Source organism: Salmo trutta, chromosome 9 (genome assembly GCF_901001165.1).
Source record: "Salmo trutta chromosome 9, fSalTru1.1, whole genome shotgun sequence".
In the NCBI taxonomy this organism is placed as follows: domain Eukaryota; kingdom Metazoa; phylum Chordata; class Actinopteri; order Salmoniformes; family Salmonidae; genus Salmo; species Salmo trutta.
Window position 1 is genome coordinate 4,007,926 of NC_042965.1, and position 21,676 is coordinate 4,029,601.

The window sequence follows — 21,676 nt, forward strand, 5'->3', positions numbered from 1 at the left end:
GTTGCTATTCATGGTTATATGCTGTTATTGTTGCTGAATGACTGAACGTCAAGATTAGTAATGTTATTAATGTTGGTGGACATATTCAAACAATGTGTTTGGAACAGTCAGATGATACATAATATAAAATCATTCCAAAAATGTTTGCATCGGAAAATGTTTTTAATCCACCATTGGCGCAGACCCCTGCATGACTGTTTTCAGGTAGATACCGCCATTTGAGTTACAGAATTTCTTCTCCAATAGTCTGTGTGACAGTTACATCTACAAAACAGTTAAATCACTGTTGTCATATCATGGGTGTTGTTGAAACCACTGTGTCAACATAAAAAGCACTGCCGTATCAACCAACGCTCAAAGCACGGTGTACCTCTCTCCACCGTTCCCTCTCCCATCTCCTCCTTTCCCTCAAAGTAAGCCTCTTTGTCACAGGAAGTATAGCTTGCGTTGAAGCACCTGCAATTAAAATAAGCCTGATCACAGCTGGACAATTACCTGCCAACTAACCTTTTCTGGAGGCACTTAAGGATGTAAGGACCCCGAGGATAGACGTGCCCTGAGAGGAACAGGCACTTCACCAGGACAGAGAGAGAGAGAGAGAGACGGTATCATGGTGAGATTACCTAATCCTCTGAGAGCATCCCAGTTGTAGGGCTTGTTCATGTCAGACGTGAGGGGGGCTTTGGCTAAGTTTACCCCAGAGAGGGCCACAGAGCACACAGGGATCTGCCCCTCTCCACAGCACCTCGCCGGTGGCTTGGTAAACAGTGTTAAATTGGTTGCAGGGAGCAGATAATATTTCCCAACACTTGCATTCATTAGCACGGTGGGCATTATTATTCACCCTCCCTGACTGCATCAAGGTCTACCCTGGAGGTACTGCCCCCTCAGTCTACTGGATTAGGTTTCACCGTGCGTGTGTTATTGGAGAGGTAGACCTGAGGGGCAGCCACTGAGAATCAACAGTGGAATACTGCATGTGTTTATTGGCATCCGTCGAAAAATGATGGAGAACAATCACCTAGAAGAAGGATGCAGAATCATGCTTCAATAGGCCAGGTTTGGGGTGAGGTTCCTTGCCTGGCCCTGACAGGGCACTGAGGGCATGCCTGGTTATGCTGAGGGGCACACGTACTTTCACATGTCATAGTGAGTGAGATTGCAGATGAAGGACCATGCAGGAGTAGATGAGTGCTACATGTCCGACATATTACAGATTCGATGCTTTATATTTTCAGTTCTCTAACCACAAAAATCTCCCATAGATTTCATGAGGAGTGCCAGACGGAGTATCCTTGGATCGGTGTAGAGGTCTCTTTTCAGTATCACGTAACAGGTGTGTGCATGTGCCAGAATTCAGGGGAACAACTGAGTATAGAGTGTGAAATAGCATGATTTAAAGGGATACTTCGGGATTTTGTCAATAAGGCCCTTAATCTACCTCCGCAGAATCAGATGAACTCATGGATACCATTTGTATGTCTCTGTGTCCAGTATGAAGGAAGTTAGAGGTAGTTTCGTGAGCCAATGCTAACTGGCGTTAGCGCAGTGACTGGAAGTCTATGGGTATCTGCTAGCATGCTCATTGGCAAAATCCCGGAGTATCCCTTTAACACACTAAGCAGCATGTTGCCGTGAAGTGGTGTAGTAAGACCTGCCATAGATCATGTCGTTAGCAGTTAGCTGGTGCTGCAGGTGTGTATAGAAGGGAAGGCTGTAAAGGCCTCCATTACAGTGAAAATAGCCCACTCCCACAGCCCCTCCAGACAGCCAGTCATTACCCATCTATTGGGAGGCCTGAGAGAGAGCAGTAAGTATGGGAGACGTATGGCTTTGTTAGAATGCGCCTGGATGTTCTCCGCGGGGTTAATACTACCGGGGTCTAGCGCCCAGCGCATCGAGCGCCTCTCCCCCAATGTGCTCGTGAGTAGAGTCAGGGGTTATTTGATGCTATTTTTACAAGAAACTGGTTAATTTGTCTTAAGTCATTACCGTCTATTACGGCTGGAAGTCTTGGGGAAAAGGTGGGAAGCGGCAGACGCTGGCGTTCTGCCTAAAGAGAAATCAATGAAACAAATTAATCCTTTGCAGGCTGCGGTGACACAGTCATCCATCATTCATGGGCGCTTTTACCCAACGAATCAGGGAGCGGGGCAGGGGCAGGGGGAGAGAGACCCAGGGGACGGGGCAGACAACCACGCAACGCCCAACACTGGGGCCAACGGCGAGGAATCATCTCGCTCGGAGCTGAGCCCCCTAACATTACAGCTGACTGTCTGTCTACAGAGTGCAAAGCAGGGATAAATACAATTGGAAGAGCAACACCATGAACAGCCATGATTACACACAGTGTCACTCTCTCTCTCACACACCAGTATTTCCTCCCTCCCCCAGCTTGTTCTGGGCCTCCAGGTTGATGGGAAGACTGACAGGTGATCTTTATCATTTATTTACACTGGACATATAGCCTGCGTATTGGTAATTAATTCCTCAGACAGAGGGCAGAGGGAGAGAGAGAGGGATCAGAAAGAGACGGATAGAGGGAGAACGCGATCCCCACTGTGGGGGTGGGCGTTGAAAACAGAGATTCCCCTCCAACCACCACATTGAGCACAACCTCACTATCTGGCGTTGCCTTGTTCCAATTCCATCGCATTCTGTTGGCATTGTTCCAATGATGACGCATTCTGTCGGCATTACAGACTCCCGTTGCTCGGGCCCCCAGTCCGTCGAAGACGCCACGTGTCGCCACCCACAGCCTCACTGGGACCACATCCCCCCCCCCCCCCCCCCCCCCCCCCACGTATCACTGCTAGGTCTGCCATCTTGGTACACCTCAATTCAGCCACTTTAGAGATCTAAGATCTATGCACATGATCACGTCACATGACCCACACCAGGAATCGTCAATCCCCTCATTGATACTTGCAGTTCTATTCGATAGCAGCTTGCAATACCAGACAACAAAATCAATGCAAATACCCCCAAAAAATTAAACATTAAAATACAAGTGAAATGGATTGATTATTTTATTCAGACAATTATTTTGCTTTCTCTGACAGTAATGCTACAAAACATGATTCAAACTCAGGGTATCCCAGCACATCATTGCATCAGCCTCCTACGTTCCCGTATGGTCTGCCTGTGACATGCAATGGCGGCGCCGACGTTAACCTGTGGCGACTGCATGTGTTCTTAAAAAATGTAACGAGTGGGTAGGACTGGGGATGGAGGTGGTAGGATCACTCCCTGGGAAAGCATAAATAAATAATGGGGAACCGCGGAACAAGCGGCATCATTACTTGCCTTGTCATTGTAATGGGGGCTGGCACTTACCTTAACCAGCCTCAAAGAGGAATACCAATAGCCTTCTTTTTTTTTCACTGACACAGGTGGCAGGATTCTGTGGAGGAGCATTCTGGAAAATCAGAGAAGAGAGGGAGGGAGGGAGGGAGGGAGGGCTAAAGAAATGGGGGGATATTGCAGGGGGAGGTATGATAGGATGCTACAACCTACACATCCTGTTTAAACACTATATTTTCTCTCAACCTCCACATCACTGACCAAGAAAAGTTTACGATACTAACATCCAAGGGGTTCACTTCTCTTTTTCTACTAACCCCGGTCTCTTTTTCCTTTATTCATCTGTAAATGCGCCAGAGCTTTGTAGAGCATTGCATTCAAATAGCGCTGTAAGGCTTGCCTTCCTCGGAAGTTCATGTTCAGGGAGATTCCCACAACCTCTTCCAATACATACAGCAGGTTTATGTTTGATTGATTAGTGCGTTCTTACAACCTTTGAAGAGCTAGGTGTTTAGAGGAGAAGTGTAGGGAGGGATAAGGAGAGGAAGGAGAGGAAGAGTTGTTGAAGAGGAACATGTTGTGGAATGGCTGCTGTTCAGCCCCAGAACTCATTTGTCACGGCTTGAATTCAGCTCGGACACCTCATGTCAGCGGGGTCATCTGAGGTAAACTTGCCATGTGGTCTCTCACACACACACAGGATCCCCATACATAAATTAAAAGACAAGTAAAGGACGGGCACTTGATCAAGTACGTCCAAAACCTTTTTTGCCCAGCGTAGCATAATACAGCTAGCTTCACCTTAGCTTCTGAATATGACAATAAGAACATTGACAATAAAACACGGATGGCATCACAAATACATGTGTGTCCTTATACATTATATACGTCTTCATAAAGTATTGATTCTGTTTCCGTTGACCCTCGGAGCTGTGTGGGCTGCTGGGTAGGAGGTTGAGCTGAGTGAGGAGGAGAGGAGAGCAGCGTGGCGTTAAGGTTAGTACACCCTGTAAATATGTCCTCTGGGTCCAGGCCAGGGCAGCGAGGACACAAGCACAGGCATGTTGATCATCTCTGACACAGGCATAGCTCATAGCACGGTAGATATCTTCAGCGACGGACACAGGCGAAGCTCATATATTCTTAAGGCCAAGACAGACCAACAGGAACGTCGGCCGTGCGCGGCAGGTGTGCAGCGGTTGGACGTCATATCACCGCTGACAACGGTACACTGGCCGTGATGTTCTGCTCATTTCCCAACCATTCTACATGTTGAATCGCAACCATTCGTCGACACCCAGCAGGTGGTCCACTGTGCACAGCAGACATTCGTGTTGGTCTGCCTTGCCCTTAACCTACTGACACAGGCATAATAGCAACCCTTACCTTGTAGACAAATGCATTGGTCATAGAAGTAGCTACTTAAGCTGGGAGTTTCGATAATCAGTATTTTTTTGTGTCATTATTATTACTTCTGAAGACTACATTATTCTGATGTCAACGGTCAAATAAATCCAGGTTGTGGCCGTTGTGAGCCGCACCTTGCGTGACGCTGCTGATGTCACGATGTCGCGGACGCTGCTGTGACTGAGCTTATATAAACAGAGACATTTATTTTACACATGACATCACAACCCTCTGTCGATTCTGACTGCGTGACAAGGTGATGCTCTTTATTCCAAAGGAGGGGGACTTGCCATGACGTTCCTTTCGGTCTGAAAGAGAGAAGAAAAAAAAACACAGAGACATTGATGAGAGGGGCGAGAGCTGCTTAAAGACACACTTCCAGTGCAAGGCAAGCCAGATAAAATGACAAAGTGGGTGGCTATCATTGGCCCTGTGTGCGTCACGCTGCCTTCTGATTGGCTACTTGACTTTGGACATGCCCTGTACACAGTATCAAGACGATATTACGGATCTGAGTCCAGGGAGAATTCGGGTTATACCAATACAATAAAGGTGCATTGTTGGTCAATTATTCCATCCTTGAATCGATAAGTGGTAGACTAGTGAGATGTCTCAGTGAATTGGTGAAAGGGGGCCCGGGTAGCAGCAGTGGAACTTACATGGCACGATCAGTTTGCACAGTCGCTCACTCCCTGTTAGGAGGAAAAACAATTAGTTCATTATTGATGACGAGAACCCACACACACACACACACACACACACACACACACACACACAAACAAATAAACTTGCCGTATGGATATTGCCATAAAGTAATAACATATTGCTTGGTTTAAAGCTACGTTTGGTTTTGAATATAGATGTTTTCTTCAATGTGACCCCCCTGGCTTTCCACCAACAAAAGTATAAATAATTTCTCTGAAGAGTTTCATGGGGAGAGGGAACAACCGACTGATAAGGTCACAATCTGTCAGCTCGAGAATTAAAAATGACCAGCCTTGTTGCTTTTCAGTGGGTGTGTACTGTATGAGGGCTGGGGTTGATATTTTACGTTGCTTGTAATAAGTACCTGATGCATCCTGAAGCAAAATGATTTAACCCTTTTGCCCAAACTGAAAGGTAAGGAGATATTCTCTGTTTAGTTCAACAGGCGAGGTACCCCGGAGGTGTGTTCGTCATCATTCGGCAGGGACGCCTGACATTGGTTGACTTCAGGGCAAAGGTCCTGAAGTAGCCATATCCAAAATCCAGCGTAGCTTTGATGGTCCATTTAAATAGTGGGCAATAGCTGTGGAATCATTTGATTTCACACACACATGCACGCGCGCACACACTCACTCACTCACTAACGTGTCAACTCAATCGCACATAGATACACACACTGCATTTCCAAATAAATATGAAAATGTCAACAACAAAAAAGGGAATCTGTGGTCTTTTGTGATTTGCCCATGAGTTCTTCTACCAACCAGGTGTACTGAACAGTTCAAAGCACCTTACAAAGGCTATCGTGGCCAAAACATTCCCTATTTTGTTTCCTGAAAGCAATTACAGCACTTGGAAAGAGAATAGTGCGGACTCTCTTTCTTCGTTTTCATGATTCATCACTGGCCCAGCACTGGTTGCCACACTTATGGATGTTCATATCTGGCGAACACCTCTGATCATTTCACAAACGTTGCAGGCATTATATTTCTCTAATGATAACACCCCACACCCCACCCCATATAAGATGCAAGTATTCCCGAAGCACCTGTGTGTGTGTGTGTGTGTGTGTGTGTGTGTGTGTGTGTGTGTGTGTGTGTGTGTGTGTGTGTGTGTGTGTGTGTGTGTGTGTGTGTGTGTGTGTGTGTGTGTGTGTGTGTGTGTGAGTGAGTGAGTGAGTGAGTGAGTGAGTGAGTGAGTGAGTGAGTGAGTGAGTGAGTGCGTGCGTGCCTGCGTGCGTGCATGTTTAAGCCTTCCCTGTGGCTCAGTTGGTAGAGCATGGTGTTTGCAACGCCAGGGTTGTGGGTTCGATTCCCACAGGGGGCCAGTACGGAAAAAAAAAAATTATGCATTCGCTACTGTAAGTCGCTCTGGATAAGAGCATCTGCTAAATGACTAAAATGTAAAATGTAATTGTGTTATATCTAAATACTGTCATTGTATTATTATTATTACACTTATCTGCATTCTTGATTCCCACTAGCTGTGTAATGACAAGGGATACAATAATGTAATGTTCCATACAGTTTGTGGATGCACTTATATTAAACACTGTCTCATTTTCCTACTATTAATCAAACGAATTTGTTCAGGGATGATGCTTAAACCGTAGCTTATGGCTCACATAACTGTCCACTATTCCCTGGTTTGTAAAATGAATGGGTACATGTAAATTAGTCTATGCAAGCATTTTATCATCAGAAGCAAGTCTTGTAAAATATATGAGAAATGATCAAAAACGAGGTTGAGAGTGATTTATTTTTTGTCTTGATGTAACATGTTATTCTCTGTCTAAACGTGCTCAGTCATGCCCTATTACAGCACGGTGGCGGTTCAGCCAGACAAAATTCTAATTAAGCGCCCACTGTGTGTTGGTTTAAGAAAAACATTATGGATACTTGAAGTGATGCCACTCATTTCACGACAAAATATGCACAATGACGGGCAAGTTTACATTGGAAATGTATCTCATATTTTAGTTCACCTCCCAGCTTCAGGATGGACACATGAGACAAGCCACTTCTCCGGGCTCTGCGTCTTCCTTTCTCTCTTTCTCCAGTTTTAGTTTAATGCTCCTTAAATGGTTATGCGCGGGGTCGCAAATTTGCACGGGAGATAATCTTGTTCTGCCTTTTTGTCATTGGTCTATCTGCAGTGTGTTTTCGGATAATGTGGCGATAGGATGAAAAGTAATCCGCGTGCAGAAATCTAAAAGCTCCTCTATCCTTGTAGAATTTCTCAAGAATTCCACCTTTGCCCTCCGGATTCCCCGAAATAAATTACTTTAAGGGTGAAATGCCTTCATCCACTGCATTTGGAACCTGTGTTCGTGTTACCTCGGTCGCTGTAGATAGATGTAGTCGAGAAAATGGAAAAACTGTTCAAGCACTATGCGGTAAAGGCTTGTCCTCATATTATATGGAATGTGATTTAAAAAGTCTCAAGACATTGCAACTTATCATAATAGCCTAAGCGCTTGGCCATTGGTTGCATTAACTAGGCTAATATGGCGCCTTCTCCCATTCAATGATACAATTATGATTTGAGTTGTGTTCTGCTAATTGTCTTCTTTGTTTGCCACCAAGATATTAGGCGTAGCCTATACCATATTAACTTCAGTATAGGTGTTTTGATTTGGTCTCCTTGAATTGCGTGCTGCACACTTTATACCCTACTAAGCTAGGCCTACCTTACACGTGATTGTCATCACTTATAACAATGTAATTCATGTAATTTATGTCACGTTGCCCGTTTTGCCGGGTTAACAATTCAGAAAAGGGTGTTGCTTTGGTGTCTCTACTGGTGCTTGCAGTTGTGTTTTTGGTGAACTACAAAATGACAGTGTTTGCACTGTAAAACTATCAGGATTTTAGTGCTAATGGATTTATGATCTCGGTCTCTGAGACCATCCAAAGTAATTAGCACATGTGCTCTAAATAGATGATGGTTTTGTGAGCAATAAAGCCATTACCCATCGAGTAAACTGACAGTCCCTCTAACTAAACTCCAACCACAAGCTAATTGGAAAAGTCATTTCGGCCTTATTGTCTACAATTATAGCCTTGGCTTTTCCCAGACCGAAAATCCTAATGTGTGGTGCTTTATTCAACATGGTGTATTCAGGCCCATGATTAAAAACCCTGAAGAAACAATCCCAACTGGAACCTGTTAGCTACTTTGACAGTGTGAGATCGCGTCGGTCTGTCAATCTTGCATGTCACAAAGCAATAGCTGGGAGTTAGGCCTACGGTAAGAAATATGAAATATGATTTCTTACACGTTTAATGTATAGGGCTACGTGTAACAGGCATAAGCCTTAAAGTAGCTGAATACACACGAAGGACAGGAGGTAGCCTAATAGCTCATATTTCTAGCGTGACTTAACTGCTTGTTGACTATCTCAGGTGATGCTGTTTCAAACTTATGAAAAGCATTTCCCTTTATTCCGTTTAACCATCATTGAAGTCAGATGATTTTTGTCCATAGGCCTACATGCTGCCTACGTTAAACATGGCGATTTTAAGTGGCGAGGCTCTAAAATATTTTTCCTATTTCTCACGAATAGCTTTTCCATTAAGAGCGATTAGATTATGTCTATTGAAAGTTGCTGATCCATGGAGAAAATGGCAGCGGATAAAAGGCGATTTCAAGTGACCTTCTCGTCCCTTTCACACCAATCTGAGCCCCGAATAGTTAGGGGTCAGATTGGACAAAAGCCCCCTCCTCTTCTCTTTCAACTCGTAACGACTCAAAGTAGAGGGGCACGCAACAAAACCTCCAACTCACACATTAAAGTATAACGTACAGCTTGGGTCTACAGAAAAGTAGCAGCACTGGCCATCTTCATTTTGTCTTTATGTAGCCAAATTCACTATGCAAAATGTGTTTTTCGAAATAATCTGTACGTATGGTTTAAAGTTGAGAGACATTTACAACTAAACTAGGATATTAGGCTACATAGAACACATCAAAACAAATCAAAATAGTACAATTATAAACTCGTTTCATTATGCCGGTCTAGCCTTTATACTTCTAGTGATAAACTATGTGGAAAGTTTAAAAAAAAAGGCGCAGAAGAAAGAATTCTTAAGCCATCTGTCTTCAGATGTTTCTGTTATCTGTTTAAACATTGCTATGTTAATGTAAGTTTAAGTTATTTCATCAAATTGAATTATCATAAATCACTCAAGTAGAGTTTTAGTGAAATGTGGTTGCACATGTAACATAGGCTATTACGCATGTTAAGTGGTGTGCAATAATTGACAGAAGCCCTCATTTGTAGCCTAAATTAAAACACGGATGCAGGCCCCATGCACTAGACAGGTCTCTAATACCATTTTCTCATAGTTTTTTAGACTCGTATTTTTCTTGGTTGACATATAGGCTATATATTTTTGGAACAAAACACCGTAGCCTTTTCTTCGTGAAAGTTGGTTGAGTTAGAGGCAGATTCTTAGGCGGGCGCGGGATGGGAAACAGCGGAGATCGGATGTGTGTTACCCTCTCTCGTCGTGAGGAAACACAATACTTGTTTTTACAGGAGGCATTTCGACTGAGGCCTCTAAAGCATCAGGTAAAGAAAGCAATGAATGCTCGCTGTCAGCTTGAACGGTGTCCTGACTCCATGACTACATATTAACTGCACTGAAGCGTCTACATAACCTAAACTAAATCAATGAGGATGATATTATTAGCCATATTCCTGCGACGTTGTTAGGTGTTTAAATGATCTGAAATGCCTATATATTTGCCTCCGTGTCTCCGAAGTAGGAGGTCTGGCTATCCTGGCATTTTATTGCTTTCACAACTGGTCCAAGAGTTCATAACGCTCGATTGACTGCTTGCAGAAGCGAAAAACATGTTCGTGGGGGTGAAGTCGGTCTGCAAAATTCCATTTATTTGTTATAAAAACGGAGAGAGAGAGAGACCACATCATTTGGGAAATGAGCCTAATGTAGCCTATATTTAAAACAAATACAGTATATGAAGTCCACCTAGGCCTATTTATATTGACCTCACCGTAGATGCTCAGAAAATATATGTATGTCCGGATGCATAGGCTACGTGTGCAAATATATTGCACTGCGAAAAGCATTTGGTATTTTTGGTAATAACATATATACATACCTCAATGTGTAACATAGAAATGAATAGAAGGCCTATAAGTTCCTGTTATCGGGAACTTAAAAATTGCATTTATAGCATCAACTTCAAATCTGAGACACAAGGGAATCGAAGTTGATTATAGTCTCACCAAACATGTGTTTCATCGCCTATGCTTGTATCAATATCGCTCAATGTAACTTGTATTTATGGCTCAATTATCTACTAAACAATAGGGTATTTGTGGTAAATTATTTCATTTACGTTCCCTTAATCGTAACACTTGCCTTTAAATTGACATACTTTCTTCTATTTATCTAACATTGTGTGGTTGAAATTGTAACTGCAAACTTTGCAATGAAATAATGATCATTTGAGAATCGTGAACCTCCTATATTTTCATATGACTAAGCAAAACAGCCCGAAAGTCTTCCAGGAACTATTGTAATGCCTAGCTAGTAGCCTACTATCCCTGACCAGCTCGGGTCGAACAACTATCCTATAATCCGTTGACACTATCTCTGAGACAAACAGGCTGTTATCGATCATTTCATTATGTGATCAAACAACAAATAGCCATGCACAGGTGAGATGCTCACGACTTGGAAAGGGTTCCCTGAATTGTGGTAACAGCATCAACGATGCCACTGTATACTGGCGAAGACAGCTTAAAACGGATAAACGGGTCCCCAAACCAGCTAGAACACGTAAAGGAAAAGATTCCAAGGACTGCAGTTCAAAAGTTTCGCCCTGGAATGTAACAGTGGTTGTTTGACATTTAGACAGATAGGCTAGATGCATGGGTCTGCATGGTCGTGTGGCGAGGCAAGAATGTATTCTTAGCATGTAAAGCTACTTGTGAATAGGTGAAACAGAAATTAATTGTGTACTTGCCTGGCTGGTGTTAGCCAAATTCAGTTAGCGCCGTTTTCCGTCCCACCATAGCCAAATAGTCGTCGCTGGGTGCTTCTTCTTTTAATGTCCTGCTGTCCACTTTCTCGTTTTTCTCGCTGTTTTCGTGCTACAGCCTTATTTCCCTCTGCTCTTATTCGCTGTCCCCCCCCCACTCTCTCTCTCTCTCCGTCCAACTCTCTTCCCAATCTGTATAGTAAAATCTTAATGATACACTTACAGAATATTCTTTGTCCGATTTAATCTTATTCGTTTCACCTTTTCAAAGAGCTGGAGACATGACCGGGAGTCTCAGTGCAGTGTCTGAGACGGGGACGGGAAGAGCTCTGCTGTTGAATAGGCTACTTAAAAACACCCATTCCTCCTATGCGTTTGCAAGGGGGGTACTTGCATAATAGCTCTCCATTATATCTCTTAATAGCTGACCATAGTCGGAAAGACAATAACAAATGTGTTCATAAACTATTCACTTCATTTGAAAATAGTGAAAATATCCTTTCCTCTATTTAGTGTATGCTATTATGGATGCATGTCGACGCACCAGGCTTGTAAGCCCACTGAACAAAGTTTGGATGACTTTGGTGACTATGTAGCCGACAAGGTTTTTGTATATGTTGTCATATTCACACTACCCGAGTTTGTAAGTTTCATGTCAATGTTATCTGAGCTAAGTTGCAGTCATTTCAAGTGATTTTACCTTGAAGGACTCAATCTAAAAAAAGAAACAGCGGCTTGTTGTGTTTGGAATCTTCTTCGGGAACACGGCATCTGTAAAAAATATAAAGAAAAAGAAAGACATTTTCAGGAGTTTACTTGTTTAGTTTTTTTTTTTAAACAATTTTACAAGGTTGATAACAATAGATGTGAGTTATGCATTACTATGTGGTTGTAATTGTATACTGTACGCTAGATGGCAGACCGATCCAGACATTTTTTTAGTTGGAGGCGCATGCAGGCTTCAGTATCCACATACAAAAAGGCGGAATCCCCGTGCAATTTTCAAACAGCTTCACATGATTTTGAGTTATTGTCATTATTAAGACATAATATGACACCCATTTAGTGATTGCGCGGGCCTTAAAACCAAAACTGTTATAGCGTATTTCTTCATTGTCGATGTTATTGTGAGATTCGTTGGCGCCATCGCAGCCTTTCTGTCTATTCTAACACGACTTGTCTAGGCTACTATGCATCATTTCTTACATTGTCATTTTTCCTAATTTGACCCTGCAATTTTGGACCGCAATCATTTTTTTTTTTACAATGGAAATGTAACGTTGACGTGTATACCACAGTAGTGCGCATCACCGAATGCTGTAGGCTGCATGTAGCCTATAATAAAATACATCATACATAAATAATTATATCTCCCGCATTTATAATTAAGATAGCAGTCTCAAAACAAACCATTTCAAACTTTGGGGAATTCTATGCGAGTCCTTCTACGCGAGTCCCCTTTCGCCTCGCACGTTTGTTTATTTCACGTGCGCAAAGCTTTGTCCCCTCTTTTACCCATCTTTTCGGCTATTCTATCCAGGGTTTCTTCCTGTTTTTGTGACAATAGACGGCCCGTAGGCTAATCAGGTTTCAAAGTAAATAGCAGCGCGAGGCGAGCTCAATGTAAATTGTGCTTGTCAGAGCCCCCAGTCGTAGGTAGCGAGGAACGAGGACTCTAACCAATGGAGAGAAAGAGGCTTGGCTAACCTTAGCCTCCCATTTTCCCTCTCCCCCCTCAATGCAGGGCTCTGGCCAGTCAGTCGCCTTTGATTATCAGTTGCCAGCAGCCTCTCTCTTGGCTCCTTGACACGAGCACCATATAAGGCGCAGCGATCTCCATAGAAACGTGTCAGTTTCAATAGTAGTGTCAAAGTTCACTATATACAGACATTCGCGAAGATCCCGGTTTCGGAAACATTGCTCTGCTGGTCTTCCCGTTTAAACGCATTCATTTTTGGGTCTCTCCGTCTTGCATATTCTATTAGTTGTTTTTTTCTTCTCCTCCTTATTTTTGATCTCTTCGTGTTCGCTCCATTCCTGCTGGAGAGGTTAAACTACATGGGCACTACGGCGACGCGGTCTTTTTGCTGGACGAGATGAGGTTTATTTAAGAATATAGATGTAAAATCCTGCTCTTCAGTTTTTTCCTCCCCTCCAACAGCGAAGACGGGAGTAAGGAGCAAGGAAGAAAAAGAGAAGGGAATTTATTTCTCGCAGCACTTTGGATCGCGTGTCTTGAAAGATTTTATGTTCATTTCTACGTCCATGTGAATCGCTCCTGCCTCCTTTCTGGCTATTTTATACCAAACTGCATTTTTGTTACGTCTGGCTCGCTTTTTCTTCAAGATTGGGTACCTGAATGGCTAACTGCAATTTACCTTGGAACTGGCCTCCCGATACTTGCATATCCTGATCGGGTGCTTATTCTATCGTCTCCTGTATTTTGAATGTATTGATCGTGTTCTGCTCCCTTCTTTCTCATAGGAGATTGTTTGCTCCGATTTGACTTTGCACTGTCGTGTTTGAGATCTTTTTTCTCCCCCTCGCTTTATAAATCCCAGCGATCAGTTCGCTTTATCGCACTTTTCGGGCCCGAGATATGGCAATGGTAGTTAGCGTCTGGCGAGATCCGCAGGAAGACGTGGTCGGAGGACCTCCAAGCGGCCCAAATCCAGCAACTCAGCCGGCGAGGGAGCAACAGCAGACGGCGTCGGCAGCCCCGCACACTCCGCAGACCCCTAGTCAGCCAGGACCCCCGTCAACACCTGGGACTGCTGGGGACAAGGGGAGTCAGAATTCTGGTCCACAGCATATAGAATGTGTTGTTTGCGGAGACAAATCGAGCGGCAAGCACTATGGTCAGTTCACCTGCGAGGGATGCAAAAGTTTCTTCAAGAGGAGTGTCAGAAGGAACTTAACGTATACATGTCGTGCCAATAGGAACTGTCCCATTGACCAACACCACCGAAATCAGTGCCAATACTGTCGGCTGAAGAAATGTTTAAAAGTGGGAATGCGGCGGGAAGGTGAATATCTGTTTTTAATGCCACATATGATTACGCACACTGACTTCCATAGACGAGTAGAGCTGCCATGTTTGCATACAGGTCATACACATAAGCCATCCGTTGCACATCCATGTTTTTTGAAGGAATGTGCGTGTACGCGTTTAGCCTATAGAGGGTAAAATGTCATGAATTCAGCTACAAAAGATAGGTCGTATAACAAAGCGGCTATTTACTTGACGGACGTTTTTGTGAACGTCAAAACTAAACATAACTATTTGCTATTTGCTTTTAGTGTTTTATAGGTTTTTAATAGCACTAGTGTGTGTGTGTGTGTGTGTGTGTGTGTGTGTGTGTGTGTGTGTGTGTGTGTGTGTGTGTGTGTGTGTGTGTGTGTGTGTGTGTGTGTGTGTGTGTGTGTGTGTGGGTGCGAAAGAGAACATGAAGTGCACTTCCTTACATGTGTAGTGATACACAAGTGTTTGGTTTGTCTGTGCATTAAAACGAACAGACAACATAACCACGTCGCCTTCCTGTTCCATATGCCGAGGCAGCTTGAGGAACGCTAGAGAAGTTGTGCGGAGCACATTGTTTTGCCTCATAATGTATGAGAGGCCGTAACTTTCCCTCTCTTTGGAGCACAAATGATAGCAATACTCGTATTTTAAATAAACCCCCAAAATTACCATACATGTTATTTAATATATCCTCAATAAATAAATAGATATAAAAAATATATATATAGAACAATTATACTTTTTCAAGCACATTGTTAAACGATTCTACCTTGACTAAACTATTGCTATGCTAAGAAGGGGTTTAGTCTTATTTGGTGTTGATATATTTAGGCTATGCCATTCTTCTTTAGTGCAGTATAACACAGGTGTAATGGAGGAATATAGCTTTACGTTGATAAATACAGTAGTAAACTGACACATGGGCTGCATTGAACAATTAGATGAAGCATATACCTAAATTACACTATAGGCCTGTATTACTGCAATTTAGCAATTGGCAACACCCGTTATGTTCAATATTTAATACTTGTGTGTGTGTGTGTGTGTGTGTGTGTGTGTGTGTGTGTGTGTGTGTGTGTGTGTGTGTGTGTTTTAATCTAGATGCATGCATCGTCAATACAAATGTAAACAGTGCAACATTGAGCATGGTGCTATTGAAAATGGTATCATTTATTTAAACAACACACAATCTTACACACTATATAATTTACAGTTTGAGCTAGATTGTAACGGGAAATGTTACCCCCTTATTTTGAGAGCAGAAAACACTAGCTTGCCTTATGCTTCTCGGCATAGGTTGCACATACAACAATGTTCATCAGTTCTGGATGCACATTTCCTCTCCTTCTCTTTCTTTTTGTCAGCGGTTCAGCGAGGACGAATGCCTCCAACCCAACCGAACCCAGGTCAGTACGCGCTGACGAACGGGGACCCTCTGAACGGCCATTGCTATCTCTCCGGATACATCTCCTTATTGCTTCGGGCCGAACCATACCCGACGTCCCGATATGGAAGCCAGTGCATGCAGCCCAACAATATCATGGGTATCGAGAACATCTGCGAGCTGGCCGCTCGCTTGCTCTTCAGCGCTGTGGAATGGGCGAGGAACATCCCTTTCTTTCCCGATCTGCAGATCACCGACCAGGTGTCCCTTCTCAGGCTGACGTGGAGCGAGCTGTTTGTGCTAAACGCAGCTCAGTGCTCCATGCCTTTGCATGTGGCCCCTCTGCTCGCCGCGGCAGGCCTCCACGCTTCTCCAATGTCTGCGGACCGAGTCGTGGCTTTCATGGATCACATTCGAATCTTCCAGGAGCAGGTTGAGAAGCTCAAGGCCCTCCACGTTGATTCGGCAGAGTACAGCTGTATCAAGGCAATAGTACTCTTCACATCAGGTGAGTGTTTACCATGCCACTATGTTAAGGCCTTCTCTTATAGGCGGGCAGTGAGGGGGAAGACTGGGAGAAAATCAGACTAGAGGCCATGGCTGTCTAGTGCAGGCTACTCCATTATGTTTTGTATAATAACATGCTGCATATATCCACATTTATACATGTTGTGTGTTAGCCAAAGCGAAAGAGAAGTAAACAAACCGACCCACAGACAGCGTCTAATGTAATATTTTCAAAAACGTAATTTAAATGTGTATTTTACCTCGTATTAAAAGATTGAAAGCCAATATAATATTTAATAACTGTTGAGAAAATATGAAGCATTATATATTTTTTTATACATCTGGATAACTATAGATATTTGTTTTGGTCTATGTCCCAGACCTATTGTTTTATTTCATTATATCCGTAAAGAAAAGCATCATTTGAGTATGACACTTCATGTTGGCTTTTAATGTTGTGGCGCATGTTTTTCATGTTTTGCGCGCACAAACACGTGTCATTTTAAAACAGGAAATGATCCCTAGCTGCCTGATCAAAGAAAATGATGAAATAGCCTACAATGTCATTGTATTACTTTGCTCGCGGTAGACTATGCTTGAGATTGATATGGGAATGTGGGCTATTTTGTTTACTGATATTTCCTCTGGCAATTATTGTCTTAAATAATTAGAATCCCACATTTTGAAAAGTAGTCTACACAGGGCAGCTCATTACTAGCTATCTGGCTGAGACAAGTTTACCATTGGTGTCGCGCGTAATAATAGGCCTATAGATATTTAAAGAGTGTCTGTGGACACTTGCTCTCATTACCATTTGCAAGTACCGCGTAAGGATAGTGGAGAGTAGGCCTAGTGGATAAAAAAAGACAAAATCGACCGTGGCTCAAAATAGCTATCATGTGGCTATTTAAAAGTGACCAAATTCTTATTAAATTGCCTTATTTCAATCAATGCATTTCACATTTACCCACAATTTCGCTAATGATTGGGTTTTGTAATATAAGGAAATGTCTATATTTTTAATAAACACATTTTCACTCTCGAGATCCCCAAAAAAATACTATGCTTAGTGACATCACCTATAGCCTACTTTAGCCTAAAGTAACTTAATATTAGCATCTGACTTAATACTTTTTTTTTAGATTAGGTCTATATTAAACGTATCCACACTACTTTAAATACTAAAATACATTCATTGCATATTATATTAGGCATATATTATATTACATGATATGTAGGTAACATATAATGTTATGCATTTTGTAATTATTTTCAAAAAAAATATGTGGATAAACAGACTGAGGTTGAGTGTTCAGTGAACTTGTTTTGATTGGTGGCCAAAGGGGGATTCAAAGGAAGTGTTTTATTCAATGTAATTAAACCTACCCCAGTCCTCTAGTTTGCCCTCCTCAGTGACATGGAAACCTTTACCACTACTTTATCTGCTCACGAGGACTTTTCCTGGATTTTGGGATAGCTTATGGCATTTCTGTCCTAAGCATCGAAACTTTGAGTTGCAAAATAACATTTAAAGACAAACATATATTTACGTGCATTTATATGATCAATCAAGCCAATCTGGTCTACCTATAGACCACCTTTGCTATTGCAAACTTCTTTTTTAAAATATTTTATATTAGGCATCAACCTAACATTATGACATTGAGGCCCTAGTGCCAAGTTGTTGTTACATTATGAGAAAAAATATAACATAAAATAGCCTACAACTGAATAGTTAGTTGTAGCTAGCTTTAACTTTGATTTTTGTCCATTTTAGCAAGAGACAACATGTAGGGCCAATGATATATGTAGCAAACTATTGTTGTAGTCCAGGTTTACAGTGTTGTACATTGTAATTGGGTTACTTTTGGGTATTTTCAAACAGGAAACTCATAGGCGTTAGCCTAGTTTAGGTGATTGTCTTATGATTCTTATTATGTCCAGTTGTCTATTGCGTCTTCATAATTAATGACATTATTTCTATCTGTTTTCAGATACTTGAATGTGAATCTAGAAAATATGTATTTTACGTTTTTTCAGGGTTAGTTGTATGTTTGGTGTACTATAGGGTGCCCTTTCACGAGCTTTCTTTTACTCTTGACTCATGCGTTCACTGCTGCGCAGTCGCCGAAATGCTTTCAACTTAGTCATTGCGTTGCGTTTCACAAGTTTATATTTGCAAGATGTTTTGAAATGTAATTAATTTCTCCCCGGATAATTGTTTTATTTATTGAATAGTGACACTCGACAAATAATCCAAACGGATTTGCATAGGCTACATGGGGTTGTGCCGCCTATAAGTTCCTACATAGTAAATCAACCCGAGATCTCCGAGTTGCCCCCACGCAGTCCGCGAGTTCACAAGGTTATTGTGTCTGGCCATAGTGAGTTATAGCCCTGAGAAATCAAGATGAGGCTTAAAAGCCTCTCGGATAGCATTGTCCGATGTTTAATGTATTAGAGCTGGAGAATTGAGGCTATCTCTCCTGTGCACTGCAAACAAAGCAATGACTTAATGCAACGTCGTCAGGCCTACACATAACGGTCCATATGCCAGTATGCTTGGCCTTGCACAACGTTTACTGCAGTTTTTTAAGCACAGCAGTAAGCCTATGCCATGGCGATAAACAGTTTAGTTTGTACTATTCGCAAATATATCTTAAGACATTAACATTGGGTGTATTTCTCTCTTTAGGCCTGTGCAGACAGCAATCCACAACCCCCGACTGTGTACAAAACACGTTTCGCATGTGTTGTTGTGCTGGCTCCTTTTCGTATTTTTAACGTGTTTTTTGCGTGACTATTGACTTCACCCCGCTAATAAATTTGATTGCTTCCAGCGGCCTTTCCTAGGCTACATTGAAAAGCAGGCCAAGCATGGTCTATCAAGTAAAGAGCGGAAAAAATGTCTTAACAGTTTATTGAGAGTAGACTAATTAGGTCATATACAGCCATTGCAATTTCAACTTAATCAATGTATTTTATACATTTGTATAGACTTGAGTCCCCTGAGTCAGAAACCATGAGTGGGTCTATACCTTTCCCCCTGCTTCCTCCATTGGAAATGCTATAGGCTGATGCTACACACCATTTTCCATCCCAGTTAGCTGCATATTCTTTGTTTTGATTGGTTTATGAACGTGTAGAGGGATCCGCCGCTGTGCGGTGCGCTCCCCACTTGAACATATCGTCCTTGTTTATTCTGTATGACAGTCCCTCTTACTCAATGTGATGTAGCATGTTTGGGCAGTGTGTTTGTTTGTTTCACTTTGTCAATAACACGTAACGCTGATGTTGAATGATAACCAGAGTGCTTTTGTGTTTCTCTTTTGCCTGCACAGACGCCTGCGGCCTGTCAGATGCGGCTCACATCGAAAGCCTGCAGGAGAAGTCTCAGTGCGCCCTGGAGGAATACGTGAGGAGCCAGTACCCTAACCAGCCGAGCCGCTTTGGCAAGCTCTTGCTGCGGCTGCCCTCTCTCCGCACCGTCTCCTCATCGGTAATTGAGCAGCTGTTCTTCGTCCGCTTGGTAGGTAAAACTCCTATTGAAACCCTCATCAGGGATATGCTATTATCCGGGAGCAGCTTCAACTGGCCTTACATGTCCATCCAATGATCCGAATGAGTGACAAAAAAAGAGAAAAAGGACCAAAATTCAGCATCCCGTACAAGAAGACTATATATAGGACCTTTTTGAACACATTGGAAGACATGACATGCTTTTTTTTGTCTTCTGGGACTAAGATCTGAGATGGAATACGTTATGTACAGAAAATATGGAACTGGACTTACACCTGTGTAAATCCACTCTCGTCTTCAAGAACAGTACTCTTCATTTTGTAAAATACTAGTCTTTATTTTCCTTTTTTGTAAAAAAAAAAAAAAACACAAATAAAATGAAAAACATCATATGCGCAGTAAGAAAAAAAAGAATTAAGATTTAGCGGGAAAATAATGTTTCCAAGCAATTATAAGAAATGTCCTGTGTCTATGTACCTGTCTGTTTTGTATTTTTTCTGGTTCTAAACCAGCTTTTCTGTGATTCTATACTAATAATTTTTGATATAACCTTTTGCTTCTTATAATGAGTGCGATATATGTTGTCGAAGCTATGTTCTCCAAGAATTAAAATTGAAGTGAGAATTTAAAACAGAAAAATAAAGAAATCTAGACAAATAAGAAACAAGTCTAATCGCTATGACAATATCACCACTGATGGTTGAACTTTTTCCAATTGATACTATGGACCTGCAACTGCAGCATACTGACCTCGTGGACATTTTGAGGAGAGGACATCTGTGGCACCTTTTTCCTGGTCATGAGTGTGTGTGGAGTCGATCATCAGTCAAAGAGGAGAGACATGAAAATCAAAAGCACTTTTAATATATCGTTTCAAATACATTTTGTTTGTTTCGTCTTGAAATTTTCATTGTTTCTTGAATTTTATTGGTTGTTGCCTTCAATTTGCTTACTCCATGATGCAGCTTTTGCAGAAGGGTCGGTTGATGAAGTTGTGTGATGGTGACTGTACTATTAAAAAAGAAATAGGCAACTATGTCTCACTCTCAAGAATGTTCATCTGAAGCTCAAGATGCGCGCTCGCGCTTATTGTGTGGGATAGCATAATGCCAAACCAAATAAGGTGGTCCTCTTTTTTTTTTACTTTACGTCACTCTTCATACACATGTGTAGGCTACACAATATGTTTGCATTATATATGCGTTCTCCAGTTTTGTCTTGCACAATTACACAACAATTCAAATACATTATTGTCATTTTGCTTCTAGTATGGCTTATTCTTCAATGGAGGGGAGCGATGGAAAAAAAGATGACATGAACATAGAACAGGCGTTATTTAGGTTGGTTGGCTGGTGTATTCACTGCATAGCTAGCAAGCTGTATGTTACTGTTTCATGCACTCACTCACGACTGGGTATGAACACAAAGAAGCACATGTTATGTGCCGGATTAGACGGTAGTGACGCTGCTCGCTGTCTGTGCGCGCATTAATGACTAGTTCATATTTTCACCGACAGCAATGAAAGCAGGCGCGCCACCGAGGCTTCTCTAAACTACCTCCTGTGGCTTAATCAAGGTGATTCTCAATTCACCTCTCACTGCAGAAACGAAACAGATGCACTCGCCCCTTCAAAAATATACCCTCGGAAGGTATTGTTTCAATATTGATACATATCTTGGCTAGGGATTACGCTAGCTGCAAAAACAGACGTAAAATGCCTGATCAATTTGGAAAATGTATCTTTACAGCATGTAAGCCAGTCGATAGGAAGGAACATCGAATGCGGTGCATTGTGATGGAAAATAGAGAGGCAACG

The 21,676-nt window shown here is 42.2% G+C and overlaps 1 protein-coding gene and 2 long non-coding RNA genes across 5 annotated transcripts; 1 reads left to right on the forward strand and 2 right to left on the reverse strand.

Moving 5' to 3' along the window:
- Positions 1–3,011: 3,011 nt before the first annotated feature.
- On the reverse strand, positions 3,012–3,418 carry LOC115199751 (uncharacterized). The gene is made up of 2 exons (XR_003879408.1): positions 3,337–3,418; positions 3,012–3,249 (listed from the first exon to the last, which is right to left on the reverse strand). It is a non-coding gene; the product is annotated as an uncharacterized LOC115199751 (long non-coding RNA).
- Positions 3,419–3,607: 189 nt separating this feature from the next.
- LOC115199750 (uncharacterized) lies at positions 3,608–13,119 on the reverse strand. Of its 2 annotated transcripts, XR_003879407.1 has the most exons (4): positions 12,838–13,119; positions 12,128–12,198; positions 5,370–5,402; positions 3,608–5,018 (listed from the first exon to the last, which is right to left on the reverse strand). It is a non-coding gene; the product is annotated as an uncharacterized LOC115199750 (long non-coding RNA). The 2 variants fall into 2 exon arrangements; XR_003879406.1 differs by lacking the exons at positions 12,128–12,198; positions 12,838–13,119 and having other exon boundaries at positions 5,370–6,519.
- Positions 13,120–13,310: 191 nt separating this feature from the next.
- nr2f1a (nuclear receptor subfamily 2, group F, member 1a) lies at positions 13,311–20,895 on the forward strand. 2 transcript variants are annotated; one of them, XM_029762142.1, is made up of 3 exons: positions 13,311–14,453; positions 15,817–16,341; positions 19,682–20,895. In XM_029762142.1, the coding sequence occupies exons 1-3, from the start codon at positions 14,027–14,029 to the stop codon at positions 19,954–19,956; spliced, it is 1,227 nt and encodes a 408-aa protein (XP_029618002.1). In that variant the 5' UTR covers positions 13,311–14,026; the 3' UTR covers positions 19,957–20,895. The 2 variants fall into 2 exon arrangements, with proteins under 2 accessions (XP_029618002.1, XP_029618001.1); XM_029762141.1 differs by having other exon boundaries at positions 13,313–14,453; positions 15,814–16,341.
- The last annotated feature ends 781 nt before the right edge of the window (positions 20,896–21,676 follow it).

Bases quoted from the DNA above. Each gene is read 5' to 3' on its own strand.
- nr2f1a (XM_029762141.1), top strand. From the start codon at position 14,027: ATGGCAATGGTAGTTAGCGTCTGGCGAGATCCGCAGGAAGACGTGGTC. The intron at 14,454-15,813 runs GTGAATATCTGT...TCTTTTTGTCAG, and splicing joins AGTGGGAATGCGGCGGGAAG to CGGTTCAGCGAGGACGAATG. The intron at 16,342-19,681 runs GTGAGTGTTTAC...TTGCCTGCACAG, and splicing joins AATAGTACTCTTCACATCAG to ACGCCTGCGGCCTGTCAGAT.